This window comes from Cinclus cinclus, chromosome Z (assembly GCF_963662255.1).
Source record: "Cinclus cinclus chromosome Z, bCinCin1.1, whole genome shotgun sequence".
Classification (NCBI taxonomy): Eukaryota; Metazoa; Chordata; class Aves; order Passeriformes; family Cinclidae; genus Cinclus; species Cinclus cinclus.
In genome coordinates, this window is record NC_085084.1 from 33,259,527 (window position 1) to 33,274,746 (window position 15,220).

The window sequence follows — 15,220 nt, forward strand, 5'->3', positions numbered from 1 at the left end:
GTAAGCAGAGTCAGTTTTCCTCATCTTCCTGTTGCTTGTGTTAGAAAAAAAAAAACACTTTTCTTTTTACTGTAGTTATGACAGTGTGGCTAAGGATACAAACACTAGAGCACAGTTTTACTCCCTGCACAGAAAATGTTCATCACAAGCATGCTGATGGTGATACATATTAAATGTCTATTAAATGATAGGCATATTTTTATCCCCTTTACTCCCTTTTTAAAAATACTAAGTGGCTACATGTAAATGCAGTGAAGCAGGTATAAGCTTAATTAATCAGAGTTGATTCAGACTGGCACCAAGATGCAGCGAAGTCCAACAAAGTCTCAGCAAGGCTTTCCTTGGGCTACTGATGACGTGCTCTGCAAAGCAACTACATTCTACTTTTTCAAAGTAGAATTCAAGGTCTTTGCAGCATGGCCAATCCTGTGGATGGGGCAGTCTGCACTGGTATGTCAGGCCCCTGGAAAAGATGCACTTGTAGTCCATTAGTGTTTGAGAAACCGTGAGTGGGTTACCTTCCCCTGGGGCTGTGCATCTGCCCCACCCCACAGCATCGCCTGCTGCCCTTTGTTGGTCTCAGGGCTGGCTGTGGCTTCACACCACGGAGTGGTCATTGCTGTGGACGCCAGCCAGGATGGTGTGGTTGAGGGAGGATGCTGACCGATCCGAGCCTTCGGTGGGGCCATTGGTGTTCTCACTGCGCTGGCAGCAGAGGATCTGCTTGAACGTCGCACTCATTTCCTTGTCTCGATAAGAGTAGATGATGGGGTTCATGGCAGAGTTGAACTCCGCCAAGAGCAGGAAGAATTTTTCATAAGCCAGGACATTGCACTGGGGACAGCAAACATCGAGAAGCAGCAAGACTAATCCTGGGGTCCAGCAGATTATGAAAGCACCTACAAAGAGAAAAAATGGACAAAGTCTACAAATATTCTAATGCACCATTACTCATCAAAACACCCCAAGAACCATCCAGACAGAAGCAGCAATGGTTAATTTTCTCTTTCAAGAGCATTGTTCCCACACTCTCTTTTCACTGACCCTATGAGAGGGATGCCTTTCAAAGATCTGTAAATGGTTATGGGCAGCACATCAAAAGAACAAGACACATCCCCAACCCCCCACCATCTGAAACTCTGCTTGGTAAATACATTTACATTTAAAGTTGATAATGAGGAACATTTTTTCCCTTCAGTTAGAGACTCTGACTAATCAATCTCTTGATCAGGAGAAACAATACTGCAATTTACTTCTCAAACTAATAACAACAAAGAAAACTTTTCTGTGAGTGCTGTGACTGAAGTATCAGTAATAGAAAAAGAGTGGTGCAGGCAGCAATTCTCAAGAAAAAGAAAGCCTGGGTCTTGTTAACCCATTTCAGCCCCATTGTGTAATGGAAAGTCCTAAACACACATCCTTCTTGCACTGAAATGCCGGATCTACTTCTTTTCTTAGGGCTCTATTCAATCGAAATTCAGAGACTCATCAGGCTTCAATAGTGTCAAAGCCAAAGAGTCTTACACCGATTAAAATGCTTCCTCCCTCCTTTCTCTGTTTTCCAAAGCTCTGAGGAGAACAAAGCCCAGAACAAAATTCAGAGCTCAATGCAGAAATTAAAACAAATGCCTTGTACTTTATTGGGAGTACTGAATTAAAGGAAGATTGCAACTCCTTGAAGGGTTAGAGAGGCTTTAAATATAAGCACTGCTGGGGAAACCCTTACACACCAGTCATGTCAGAACAAAGAGAGGGCTCCTGAGATTTTCCAGGCTGCTTTACTGAGGTGGAAACCAACGTCTTATCATCACTGAGCAGGATTAGCACAGGCAGCAGTAATAAGGGCTTTCCAGCACTATGCAGTGAGCACTGTTTCAAAGTGGTTCTCCTGTCACTGTGGTATTTATTTGTTTACATATTGCCCCTGTTTTTCCTTCAGTGATGGTTTCTTGCAGGACTAGCAGCTAAGTCAGATCCCACAGCATGCAAACTTTTTGCCATGCCTGCAAAGAAGGTGCCAGCAATTTCCAGGTTGGGCAATGGCAACTGCAAGCTGTGCAAACACCTTTCTGTTTGGACAGCAAACCCACCTAGATCAAATAGAAGAAGATTTTCCAAAGGGGTCTGCAAGCCTGCAATATACACCAGGTGACAGATACTGGTTACCAACTAGGAAACCACACACAGAGGCTTTTTACACACCAAAAAGCATCCCTAAACTGCATTTGCTTGCAACTAATGGTGCCACTCAATGCCTATCACTTTGCTGACCAAGGAAGCTCCCCAGTGGAAAGAAGCTGGGGGGGGGGGGGGGGGTTTGATGTGAATTGCCAGCTGCCAGTACAAAGCATTGAACCCTTTCAACAAATTATTTTGTCAGGATCTCTGGCAGCAATTTGACAGCATGGGAATGAAACTCTCCCATGCTGAGGTGGCATCAAACACATGAATCTACTTTGGAGCTTTAGTCTGCAGCTCTTTTGGAATCCAGCAGTCTTAGAAAAGAGTACTTGAAACCCGTACTTGAAACTCCAAAATCACCCATTTTGTGGTGCAAAGAACAAGCTTTTGTCCCTTCCTTGTACCTGTTGCCATAAGAGTAGAAAACTGCATCCTTTTATTTGCAGTATTGTCCATGCTAATAAAATCTGCCCCCTGCACAGAAAAGCTTTGCTGAGCTGTTTTTTGCAGAAACCAAGTCAATAATTCAAATTCAACCACTCACTGTTGAAATTGTGCATGTTGTCATGTTGTTTTCAGCCTCCTAGCTAGTAAGGCAGCAGTGGATTTTGTTCTAGCTTAAGCATGTATTTTCTTCACTGTAGGCTGCCTTGGGAGAACAACATCAGAGATGGGAACACTGCAAGTCATGGGATCGACAGTGAAGGACAAAAGACAATGACAGCATTCTCACCAGGCCTGTAGCAGAAAAATCCAATGTGGAAACAATGAAGCTAGCAGGAAAGCTCTCATAGCATTGTTCAAAGTTGCAATTGAAAGCTTCCAATTTTCCTTTTTTTTTTTTTTTTTTAATCTGTTGCTGAGGAACAGCAGAACATTCTGTTGGCATAATTTTTGATATGTTAGAAAGAGCAACAAGAAGCTCTATGGTGTGGTAGATAGGAATTTGCTCCTGAGAAAGCTCCAAAAACATCCAGAAAAATCCACATGCAGCCCATTGCACGGAACACTTGTCTCAGATGGAGTTCCTGAGCCTCTCTGGGCTCCTCAGTATCTCAGACAGGTCTGAAAACCTGCGTGCTAAGGTTTGATTGGCTGCACTCAAGAAAAAGTGCATTGTGGTTGAGCAACCGATTGCTCTGTGCAGCTCAAGCTACACTGAAAAATAATATAAACAAAGATTGCCTTCCCACCCAGCTCTGGAAGGAAGTCACTATTGTGCAAGTTGTCACCCTTCTGCTCCTAGCAAAACATTCCCCCATGCTAATGGCTCTGGCAGCTTATTAAGTGCTTGTAAGTGGTGACAGCCTCAGGTTAGCTCACTTCTTATTTAACTGTTGGTATACCGAAAAATACTGAGAAGCATCACTCATGATAACGTGTGTTTGAGTTAAGTACAAAGGAAAACATAAATGTCAGGCTCTTAATACTTCAGATTTAGGAAACTTCATCTGTTAAATATGGAATTCTTTTTCTGGAAGGAAAACAAGGATTGAAATTTATTTTTTTTCTCTCTTACTTAAAATATTTGTTAAAGTAAGCTGGAAGTGAGATTAAATTCTTCCCCTCCCAGAAATCAATTGTGAATTGACTTCACCAAGAATGAAGATCTAAAAATATCACATTTAATAAAACAGTGACATCCAAAAGGTTCCTGCTGCCATATACTGGAAAGCCTTAAGCATACACCAAAACATTGATGTTTTTTCTGCTCAGAATCAGAACTGAGAGCAGGCTGAAGAATAGTGTTAGTAATTTCCAGGCCCATCTTAACATTTTACAAACTCAGTCAAACCTGAATTACAATGACATACAAAGCAGATCTGCTGCATTCAGTGACTTGAACCTTTGTGGATACGTCATAGTCATACCATGGTACTAGGAGAGCCCAACATACTTGGAAAAAAAGTGCAGACTTTATGTCCTTGCATGGCTGAAGAGCACTTTGACTGGACAGAGAACCCCTTGGGATATTGTCTCCAGACCTGACAGTCTTTTGAAGGCAATGGCACTTCAAGAAGCTAAATGAGCTCTTCAGTTGCAGCAGAAGGAACATTCCCATGGAGCATGGCCAAGGTCTGTCCTGAGGGTCAGGCCACAGAGGGCTGGGTGAAGAAGAAATGCCCATCAGGCTGAGGGGTGAATGGCTAGCCATTAGACAGGAAAGCTTGAGGGAACCAGAGAAATAGCACATCTTCTTAAAAGATTGAAGGGTCCCTACGGACCGAGAAGAATGTTTTACAGTGGGAAATATGAGTTACAAAAAACCATTTATGACCTAATCTAATTTTCTGCTGCTGTGTGATACCTCTCATCCCAATGAGAAATGAAACTCCAACTCCTTGTGCATTGTCTCTCCTGAAGAGCTGTGGCAGAAGTCCATTGGAGGCTTTCCACTGACTGTGATATGACTACATCACATTTGTCTTGAACCCTTGCCTGGTGTATCAGTGCAGATTATGTTTCCAAGGTAGCTGGATGTTGAAACCCTTGGGTAAATGAGACAAGGCCTCACAGCAAGGTTTGATTGCAAGAGAGTAAAAACTGTTGTAGGCAGTAGGCATATGAAACCAGCCATGATAAATTACACAAAAAATCAGTGAGTACAAGAACAAAAAACAACTCCAAAAAACAGCAGCAGAAAATAAATAAGCTGCACATGAATAAAGACTGATGAAGCAGATGAAGTAGCCACAGATTACTAGGATACCAGACTGAATGGCTAGCCATGAAACTTCTTGTGTTAGCAGGCAAAGTGTTTCCTAAGCGCTCTTTTCTTTTTCCCCCTTTTTTCTTTTTTTTTTTTTTGTCTTTTGCTTTGGAGAGCCTATGTCTGTGTTTATTCTATGAACATTTGTTTTCCTCTAACCCAAAAAAGCAAAATAAAAGAAGCACTTCTGCTTCTGCCAAGTCACACACTGTTGTCCTTCAGAGGTTCCAGAAGGATGGAGTTCTTGTCAATGCACACCTATTCTGAAACACCCTTCTTCTCTGCCTTAACCACACTGTGTCCCTTTCATGTGCTCTCTTCTATTCATCTTGTGTGTTAACCCTGATATCTGGCATGGGCTCACCTCACCCTGCAAATTCCTCAGTCTGTGTGGAGAGGAAAAATATTGAAAGGGCCTCTTTTAGGGAGTGAGGGAAGAAAAAAATCTCTCCCGTGTTTGCAGGTTTTTTTTTTAAGATTACAGGAATAGGATAAGGAACTAGCATATCAAAGACAGAAAACATGCATTCCAGCTGAACTGCAGGAATATTTACAATCTGCTGGTGCTGCCCTCCTGCTCTTGTCCACCCACTGTCCTCCCCTCGAGCCCTCAGAGTGGCATTTGTGACAGGCAGCTGCACCCCCCTCTTTCTGGGACAACGGTGACTGGGAGAGGAAAGGACATTCAACACCACTGCTACCACAGCTACCAACAGGGAAAAGAGTCCTTCTGCACTTGGTGCAAGCTAAAAACAATACTCTGGGAGAATGGTTTGTTTTCATTAACAAAACCATAGCCAAAAAGGGTTTCAGAAGTGCCTGGCATTTTCCACATTCTGATATAATCCCACCCTCAGCAGGGAAAGCCACTTGCTATGCTAGCTGAGGTGCAACCTCATTAGCTGCAACACAAATGCACTTCTTCATGTCCTAGCCATCTGTAAACTGTATCAATAATCCTCCTTATCACACTGAGCATTGTCTTGTGCATAGCATGAACAGAGATAAGTACTGCAAGCAATATTACTTATATACAGCTATGTATTGTTTTCCCCTGACACAAATATGACAGCATGAAATCTAAAATGAATGAATTATTATAGATGCCAAAGATTACGAAGAACATTTATCATTCTGTAAATATATAGAGTGTAGGAGTGATTCTTCTAATTCTAGTCTGACCCAATTTTCCCCAATTTTGGAAAAACACTACTACAATATAGCTAATAGTCCTTGGTGGAAGAAAACACAGTTGTTTTTTGCATTTTCTGCTGGAAATAATTAACATGGGGTGATGTTTGCTTCCACCCATGGAATTTTCATGAGAAGAAATAAAATGTGACTACCACATTTGGATCAGATTAATAAATTTAAAATAATTGTATGCTAAACTTGGCAAATTCTGAAGAAGTTAATATATGAAAGTCTTGCCTCTCCATTCACAGACACCAAAAGACTTGAGGAGGATGACAGTGAAGGGAAGTCCTTGAAAAATACCCCAGGTGGGGGAGAACTGCCTGCAGGGTACTAGTAAGAATGGTCATTTGAAACAAGATGCTATCAGAACAGTTTCATTTATTCAATATGTCTTTATTTAAGGAAGCTGTGTGAATTCTGAAAGAGTGAGGGATTCATTGCACACTCCTGCAGTTTTTGATTGATTGTAAAATGCTGCCTTCTCTGACATGCCTCTGGGAGACTAACACTATGGATGCCTTTGTATTTCAAGCCAAACTTTTATTTGGTGGGGCTGTGTGTGAAAGAAAGAGGAGATATCTCCAAAAAGAAAGATGGATATCAGTGTAAAACAGGAAGTGAGAAACAACACAAACAAAATCTACATTAATATTCATGCAACACTATCTTACATATACTTCTCTAAGGTGATTTGAAGCAAGAAGATGTGAGCACATAAGAGAGAACACACAACTAGAGAGCGCATGAAAGGAGCTGGGTGATCCAAGCCACCAGCTTGTCTTTCATACAACTGTATGTTATCCCCATCCCTACAAATCCATGTTCTAGTCTCCCAGGAGCTGAGCAGTTCTAAATACTCAAGTTATAGATAAAACCCTATCCTCAGCTTTATCAAATATCTTAAGTCCACATGAGCTCTGTAACTGACAGGTATGGGAGATTTTCCAGTCTGCTGTACTCACGGGTTTGTAAAGGGATTTTAGAATAAACTGGTTCTGCTAGTATTGCATCAGATCCCTGACTTCCTACCTTTTACACAGCTACCTTCCATCTTCACACATTAGTCTGGTTTAAAACATATTAATGACTTAACATGAAAGCAGCTTTGGGGCTCTGCCTGTGCTCTAGCTGGGCTGGGAGAAGCAGCAAGCCTCGACCCCAAAAAGTGAGGTGCTAACTGTGTATGTTAGCATCACTTCTTTGTGGGCCTTAATACTTACTATTTGGTGTGTGTATGTCCATCCATCCAATCCTCATCACCCTCTTTCCTTTCAGAAAAAATAAAGTAAAATCTCTTTTTAAGGGAACACACCATCTTGACTACCAGTGATACTTCTGCTGGCACCTAGACTCCTGTGCTACAGACTGGCCTCTAATCTACCTGTTGTCTTCCAGTACTCACATCACCACATTGCCCCAATTTATCATTGAAAAACACACACATATTTTGGTGAAATCTTTAGGTCAACGTCTTTCTTTTAAACCAGACACACTTTTTGCACCTAAACCTGCTACACAAAGGATCAGCTGAAGAAACATCTGACCTATCATGGTGTTTCACAGGGAGCTGACACAAACCACTGACCAACAAGTGCACTGGCACCACTAGCTGCATAACCACCATCTCTGAGCATGGAGATTCTCAGACATAAAATGCCTGTGGTCAGTAGGGCTGCATCTACAGTGATCATACCTTACCTCAGGGTGGGCCAACACCTTTCATCTTCTTTTCCTGCTCCACTTTGCAAGTCCTGACCAGAGGTGATGAAGAGCAGGTTTCCCTCAGCCAGACTCACAGGTGGCAGCTGTGGGAATCTTTGTGAGCTCACTCTCTGCAGCACCTTATGCTTAGTGCCCTGAGTGCTTACTGCCATGTGCTGGAGGCAGGGTATGCTGACACTCAGGCTCCTGGCTTTTGTTCTGGAGATGTTATCTGCTGCATGTCTTCCCACCTGGACACCACCTGGTGGCCTCTCCACAGAGCCTGGCTCTGCATGTGTGTGTTTCCAATACCCAAAACACTTTTGTATCCCTGTAGCATCTAAAGCTTTGGAAGTTTGAAACAGCAAACAGACAGAAAAGCCTGGAGGAGTAGTAACAAAATAAAACTAACTAAAGAGAAATTTAAACTGGGCAGTAGCAAGCCAGAAGAACTGACCTGCTTATTTCAGGGCTGCTCATCAAACTCTGTCCCATGTTAACCCTCGATGTAATTTCCTGCCTGATGCTTGCTGTCTTGCAAATGAGTGTATTGGTTTTTGGCCAGCTGATCCAGCCTCCCTCAAGTATTCTACAGCTGATATCTATGAAGGAGAGCTCCAAAGCTAACGCAAATGGAGGAGACCAGGATGATTTCTCAATTGACATTTGTAAACCAAAGGTGTTTGAATAGTCCTCTTTTAGACCATACTTGTAATGGTTTTAAAGAACAACTTGCAAAGACAAATGTGCAAAATGCATTCCAAAAATAAAAGCAAAAGCTTAGTCCTGTTGCAATTTATCTGTATCTACTTGAATCCATCAAAAACAAGAAAAATTGAATTTGTTCCTGATCTAGTAACTGCAGGAGTGAGATGGTGCACTGCCTCTCTGCAATGGGAGAAACTAGGGCTTTTATCTATAGAAAGCATTTTAGACAAAAACAGGAAGTCATTAAATGCCAGTGGTCAGCATTCCAACTGATTTCTAAATTCATAAAGATACGTGAAGTTCATGTCTGAATAAAAGCTTGGTGGTTGCCAAAGCAATCTGATTATCTCTGTGTAAAGACAAACAGAAGTCCTCGTGGAGTTTTATTGCTGCCAAAAAACCTGACACAGAAAATTTTGGTGTCTTTTTCAATTTTCAGGTGCTCCACACAAGCTCTAACTTGAAAACAAGTACTCCTACAGTTCCAAATCAGTGCTGGTAGCCTGGCTGCTAAGGGGCTCCTGCTACTGGTCTCCCTGGGTCACAGGATAAAGAAAAGCAGGCAAGAGATGTCTGGGGGAAATTAGAAGCAAGAATCATAGAATCCCAGAAAGATTTGGATTGGAAAGAGACTTTTAAAATAATTTAATTCTAACCCCTTGACATGAGAAGGGATGTCAGCCACTTCATCAGGTTGCTCAGGGCTCCGTCCTTGAACACTTCCAGTGATGGGACAGCCAAAACTTCTCTGGGCAATTTTTCCAGAGCCTCATCACCCTCACACAGTAAAGAATTTCTTCCTAATCTCTAATCTTAATATATTCCCTTTCCATTTAAAGCCATTCCCACTTTTTCTATCACTCCATGCCCTTCTAAGAAGTCCCTCTTCAGTGCTCTTGAAGGCCCCTTTCTGGTACTGAGAGCTTTCTGAACTGAGAGCTAACTTCTTCCCAGAGCCTTTTCTTCTTCAGGCTGAACAAGCCCAATGCTGTCAGCCTCTGATCCAGCCCTCTAATCATCTTGGTCCTCCTCTGAATCTGCTCTAATGGGTCCAAGAACCAACCTTTAGCTTATATCTGGCAACCTGTTTTCAGTCCCTAGTTCAAACTCAGCTAGGACTCTCTTTAGGGGCCCTGGCTGCTCATAGGAATGACTTGGGACTTCAGGTGAGGGACATACCTCTCCCTGAAAGGCAAGAGGACCCTGCCTGAAGGGTCTGGGTGAGGTTTTCAGGTCCCAGATGTGGGGCAGATGGAGGTCACCAGGTCTCCTGAAACGTGAACATGCCAGCAGAACAGCTGGCACCCTACAAGCAGGGGTCACAGACTGGACTGTCCTCTGCCTGCTTCTGCAAGGTACATTTAGTGTGTTTAGCACTTGGGTGTTTTGCTGCTTTTCTAGTAGCTGCAGTTTCCAGTCACAGAAAAATAATTCACAGCCATGTGAAAAAAGCCCTGTTCTGCCCACTTTTCCTACACAAATCCGTATATATTCTGTGGTACTCTTGCTACTTTTCCAGACATGGTCAGAATGCTATGCTCAAACAATACAGCATGTTTAGCGGATATCAAACAACTTGGCTACATGAGATTGTTTAATTGTATTTTCCTTTGTTGTTAAGGACATTAAGTGTTACTGGTATTATGTTTGGATAAGCTCCAGTTGCAACACAAGATTCCAAATGAAGCCTGGGTGGATGCAATTTAATATGCAAAGGACTGCCTTGATTCTTACATAAGATTAAACTAATAATATTAGAAGAAAGATATTAGTCGCTGTTGGTTTCCTTAGTAGAAATAAAACTTCTCTCATGCTAATGCCAGATTCTGAATAGGAGAAAGTGTTACCAAGTGTTACCAGCTCTACCTCAACTGCAAGAAAACTCTGTGTGATTTTAATTTAGATAGCCATACTACCATTTATCTGATTATAGCTATCTGGTTAAGCTGTAGTAGACATCCTTTGAGGGAATTGCATTAAGATCGGTCACACAAAACAGTTTTAAGAAGCAGAATCCATGCTAACAGCTGTGTCTCTCTGAGAAAACAAAAAGCACAAGATCCAAAGTGAAATGGGCAACAGGGCAAGCCTCCATGGATAAGGGAATGCCACTCTAGGATAAACCTGCTTGGAAAAATCTGCCTGTCTTTGGACAAGTTAGTATGCATGAGTTAGAAAAGCCTTTCTACTCCTCACCTGAATGTAACAAATCAAACTACTGCCTTAAAGCAGAAGCAGCCTCAGACAGACTGCACACAAAATGCAATACACTAAGTTTCCTGCACACCTCACCACCCAAGCAAGTGTTAAGGTCATTCAGACATTACTCAGGCCATCAGACCATCAGGGAGGCACCTACAAATGGCACTGCTAAAAGAGAGGGGAGCAGACATGTGACACTGCACATCACAGGAGTAGCACTGAGTGAAGAACCACCAATGTTTTGATTGTGGTAAGTATATATTTACAGTTTATCAAAAGGATAAATTCTAGGTTTTGGCACTTAATTCTGTATGTACGTATTAAAATTATCTAGATGAGGCTGGTATCTAGGGCAGAAAATACAGGTTTTGTTCTTCATTTCCATACTGTAAAGATGAGACATTATTTAAAGGGATGCAACTACCTTTGGACCTCACAGGTTCTTCTGGATTCCCCTTTAGGATGCTTGCTGTCTTGCTCCATATAATTTTAGTGTGGTAACAACAGTATTTCCCATATGTCAAACAATAAATTCAGTGAACAGAACTGGAAAAGTTTCACTGATGCTGATGGATTCCAGGGGCAGCTCCTCTGTATTTTTTGTTTTTTAATTTAACATAGCAGAATGTCGAATCAGTTAACTCTTTCTCTCAGCAGCACACACTGGTGTAAAACCCTGGAAATATAGTTACACCCTCATGACTACAAATGAGCACATCCCAGTCTCAATCACTTAGAGGATTAGTCATTTAAACTGCTCCAGAGTTAGACAAGTGATGTGTCTTCTCCCTACAACTTCTCTCTTCTCCTTAAGACTAAGCTTCCCCATAATCACTGCACTTTTGATGATGTGAGCTTGTTTCAGCATACAGAACAGATCCATCCCTGTGTTTCCACTGGCTTACAGGAGCACTCTTCTACCTTTGGAAGTCCGCTCTCCTGTTCTAAATTTAACCTCTGCTAAGAAAAATATGGCACCTAAAAGCACCCAGGAATAGTTTCTTGGACTATGTTAAGACCACTTCCTTTGTCACTTGGCTTAAAGATTGCCATATAAATAGCCTCTGAAATCACAAAAAAGCACACAATCATGCTATTTTGAAGGTTACTCTATCTGCATATTTCTGAGGATGTGTCTTTTTTGACCTCTGGCAGATAGTTTGTCCCAGTGTCCCTAAAAAAGACTGTCGATTTTGGCTATATACAACAGGGGACAATGATGAAGTCAAAAAAAAAGGTGCTAAGTCTCTTAACTTTCAGTTCCCTTACTCCCACCCCCTCATGAAAGAGCAATTGAATAGCAGAAAAAAACTGAAATAACTGTCTTTGCCAAAAGTGGGCCAACTCCCAGCCACCTTCATCTCTTCCAGAAGTGTTAATGAGAAGTGCCAGACCAAGGTCATTTAGATCCAGCCCCTACCTGCAATGCAAGGAAAGCAGAGATGTTAACATTGGTGCTTTCTCTGTAGCATGCCTTGCCTGCTGCTTGGCTTTGTCCTGCGTTTTCAGCCGCTGGACATGAGCATGAATTCCCACTGAACTCTTGGCCTCTCTAATGAGACTGTCAAAGATAAGAGTAATCATTCTCCTCTGTCACCTGTCTTCAGCCTAAAGGTAATGCCAACTTGTGTCTCACAGTGATGCAGAGAAGAAACTGCTGCCAGGGCAGAGCTCATGGCTGTGCTCACACAGAGGCTCCCCATGGACCTGCCAGTGAATGTGCTGCTTCTGCAGGGTAAGAACTTGAGATCTCCTCTCTTCTAGCTCTCTCTGTGTGTCATGGACTTCAGTCCTCAAGTGATAAGGGATTTATATGTCATCCAATGTGAAATCTTTGCCAGCTGAAAATTTAACAATCTAGTTTAAACTAGATTAATCCTTTAATATGCAGATGAAGGTGATCTGGTAAAAATGCACATCACCATTATGTACAGCTGGGTAGAGCTCTACTTTTAAAAATAACCACTAATAACAATTCCATCAGATATGGCAGGAAATGACATACAATGCAGATCACACCAATGGCTGCCAGAGACAGAAAATGCTTGTGAAAGCATTTGTTTCACACTTGGAATGCCTGAGACTTCATGCAGACAGTGATGAAGCATCCAGAAAGCAAGCCTAATTTGTTCTGTTTCATCTGATGGCCCTTATAGCTGTCTAGTCCCCTCTGAGTGATCCTGTGCCATCACCAGGCTTGTCTGTGGAGCACGCTGCCCTGACCTCTCTGTGTGAACAGGCTCTAGGTGCAGGGCTGGGATGTCTGCTCCAAGGGAGGGGACAGCATACAAGCAGGGAGTCAGCCTTCAAAGAAACTGTAATTCCACTAAATCCCACAAGCAATTGCAAAAACAAACAGTTGCAATTGCTACAGCTGCATTGAAAGCTAGCCTCTGAAAGGAAAACAAAAGATTCCTCCACACTCTGTGGAAACCCACAAGAAGTTTTGGCAAAGTTATCACTCCTCAAAGAAGGTCTTAGTATGCCCAGGCCACCTACTGTATTGTGTTCTTCTGCTTCAAACAATACAGTGGATGCATGATTGTGAAATGGAAAACTGAACTAGCGCAACATCAGTTGTTGTTGCCTGATGGAAGAGGAACCTAAAAACCAAGACTGCTACTAAACCACAAAGACAATTTCCACTTTCATTACATTCTGCAGCTGCACATGTCTGCAGCTCACCTATGGGGCTAAGGAGGTAGGAAATTGAAAGACTAGCAGAAGGGGTAAAAAAGGGATAAGAGGATTCAAAAAAAAAAAAAAAAAGAAGAAGACACCCCCTCAAATCCCTGCTCCCAGCTTTTGTATTGCTCCACGTTAAAAACAATGTACCACACCCAGCACTGTACCCACAATCACTGCTCAATATTACCAGCACATGCCCAGGAGGTAGAATCTTGGGACACTGGAAATGTTTTATTGCAATGCTAACTAATGAAAGCACTTCCACTGAGTACTCCTCCTACAACCCTGTGCCACCCCTCTTTCAAAATAGTACCTGTGGGATCATTCAATGTTTTAATTCATCATTGCTCACAGTAGTTCAAGTCAGATTATTTTGGAACAGACATGCTGATATAAGTATCTACAAGACTTCTCCAGGACTGTGTATTTTTATTTTGTTTTAGCAGATACTTGTAGGCTTGTGCCTAAAGCAAACAGGAAACTGCATGAGATAAAATGAGACCTTCCAGGCAAAAAGGCCCTTCACTTAGGAATTTTTGGGTTTAAAAAAAGAGAGATAAACGAGCAATTAATACATTGTATGAAAATTGCTTGCAGAATTCTTCTACTCAGCAAATTAATTGCTTCTAAGAAGTGCCTCTTCTGATCTAATTGAAATATAAAGCTTTTTTTCCTTTTTCAGAAAAGATTAAAACTAACTACTCATCAATGCAGTGAAGGGCACCACTCAGAGATGCCTTTATTTTCTTTTAAAATGTTCTAACAGTGGAATATTCAAGCAAATCCAATATAGACACAGTGTGTAAGGAAGATGCATAAAGAAAAAGCCCTGAGGCTAATTCAGATGAGCTTTTGCTGGACTTCATTTGAAGTTAGTTCCTGGTGATACTTGTTGACTTCTCGTTTTTCTGCAGAGCTCAGAGCAGCAGCCATACCAAAAGCAGGCTAGCTAAATGAGGGACAGATGCAAGGCAGAGGGGCCATTTCAGTGCTGTAAGAAAAGCCCATGCTTCTAGCTCCTTCTCTTAAATTTAATAGCCTGGAGATTGAGCACAGCTGTGCCTTAAATAATCACGAGCTAAACCAACCATCACTGCAAACTTTCTGTATGCTGGGCTCTAGCTGCTCTGCAAGCTATGAGGGGAGAAAAAGAGCAGAGATGTCTCTGTCCCAGGTATCTTCTAGGAGAGGCAAGTAACAAGGGATGAGTCCTCTCATTTGCCTGTCAAAATAATGAGCATTCATTTTCTTTAGGCATCCAGTGACACTACAAGCGTTTTACTGCCACTGGTGTTTTTGCTGTTGCATTGCCATCCAAACCCTGATATTGTAATTGTGTTCATTAATTATCTATGTGCATGAGAAAATGTCGATTTGAACAGACTGACCTACTGCAAATTTGTCAATTTCACAGTATTTTCAGCACATATTTTTCTGAAAACAAGCACTCACTAACTATATTTTTTGTTGTCTGTCCTTTTGTCTTTAATTGCCTTTATTAGAGAAGGATCATTCAAGTTTAACCAGTTTGAATCCCTTTAAGAGTACAATATCAGTAGCTAAGCTACAGGTGAGGGGCAAGTAACATGGTCTGTGCAGGAGAGTTTTCATTCCCTGCTACTTTAATCCACTTTTTGTGGAGCTCATGTGCAAAGCTGGCTGAGCACTTTGCAAAGCCTGCTGTGTTGGGATGCCATGTGAGTCTCTTGGTTTGGTGAGTTCCATGCTCCACTGCAGAAGACATCATCCTAGTTACAATCCAGCCACCCTTCCCCCTTATTGACACGGCTTTCACGTGAACTTTGCTCTCCTCTCACCTGACCCATGGCTGGA

At 42.0% G+C, this 15,220-nt stretch overlaps 1 protein-coding gene across 1 annotated transcript in view; it reads right to left on the minus strand.

The window, feature by feature from the left end:
• Positions 1–597: 597 nt before the first annotated feature.
• LPAR1 (lysophosphatidic acid receptor 1) overlaps positions 598–15,220 on the minus strand; it is a 43,865-nt gene continuing 29,242 nt past the window's right edge. The window contains exon 3 of the mRNA XM_062513359.1: positions 598–899. Within this exon, the coding sequence (XP_062369343.1) occupies positions 598–899 (302 nt within the window). The remainder of the gene's footprint in view (positions 900–15,220) is intronic.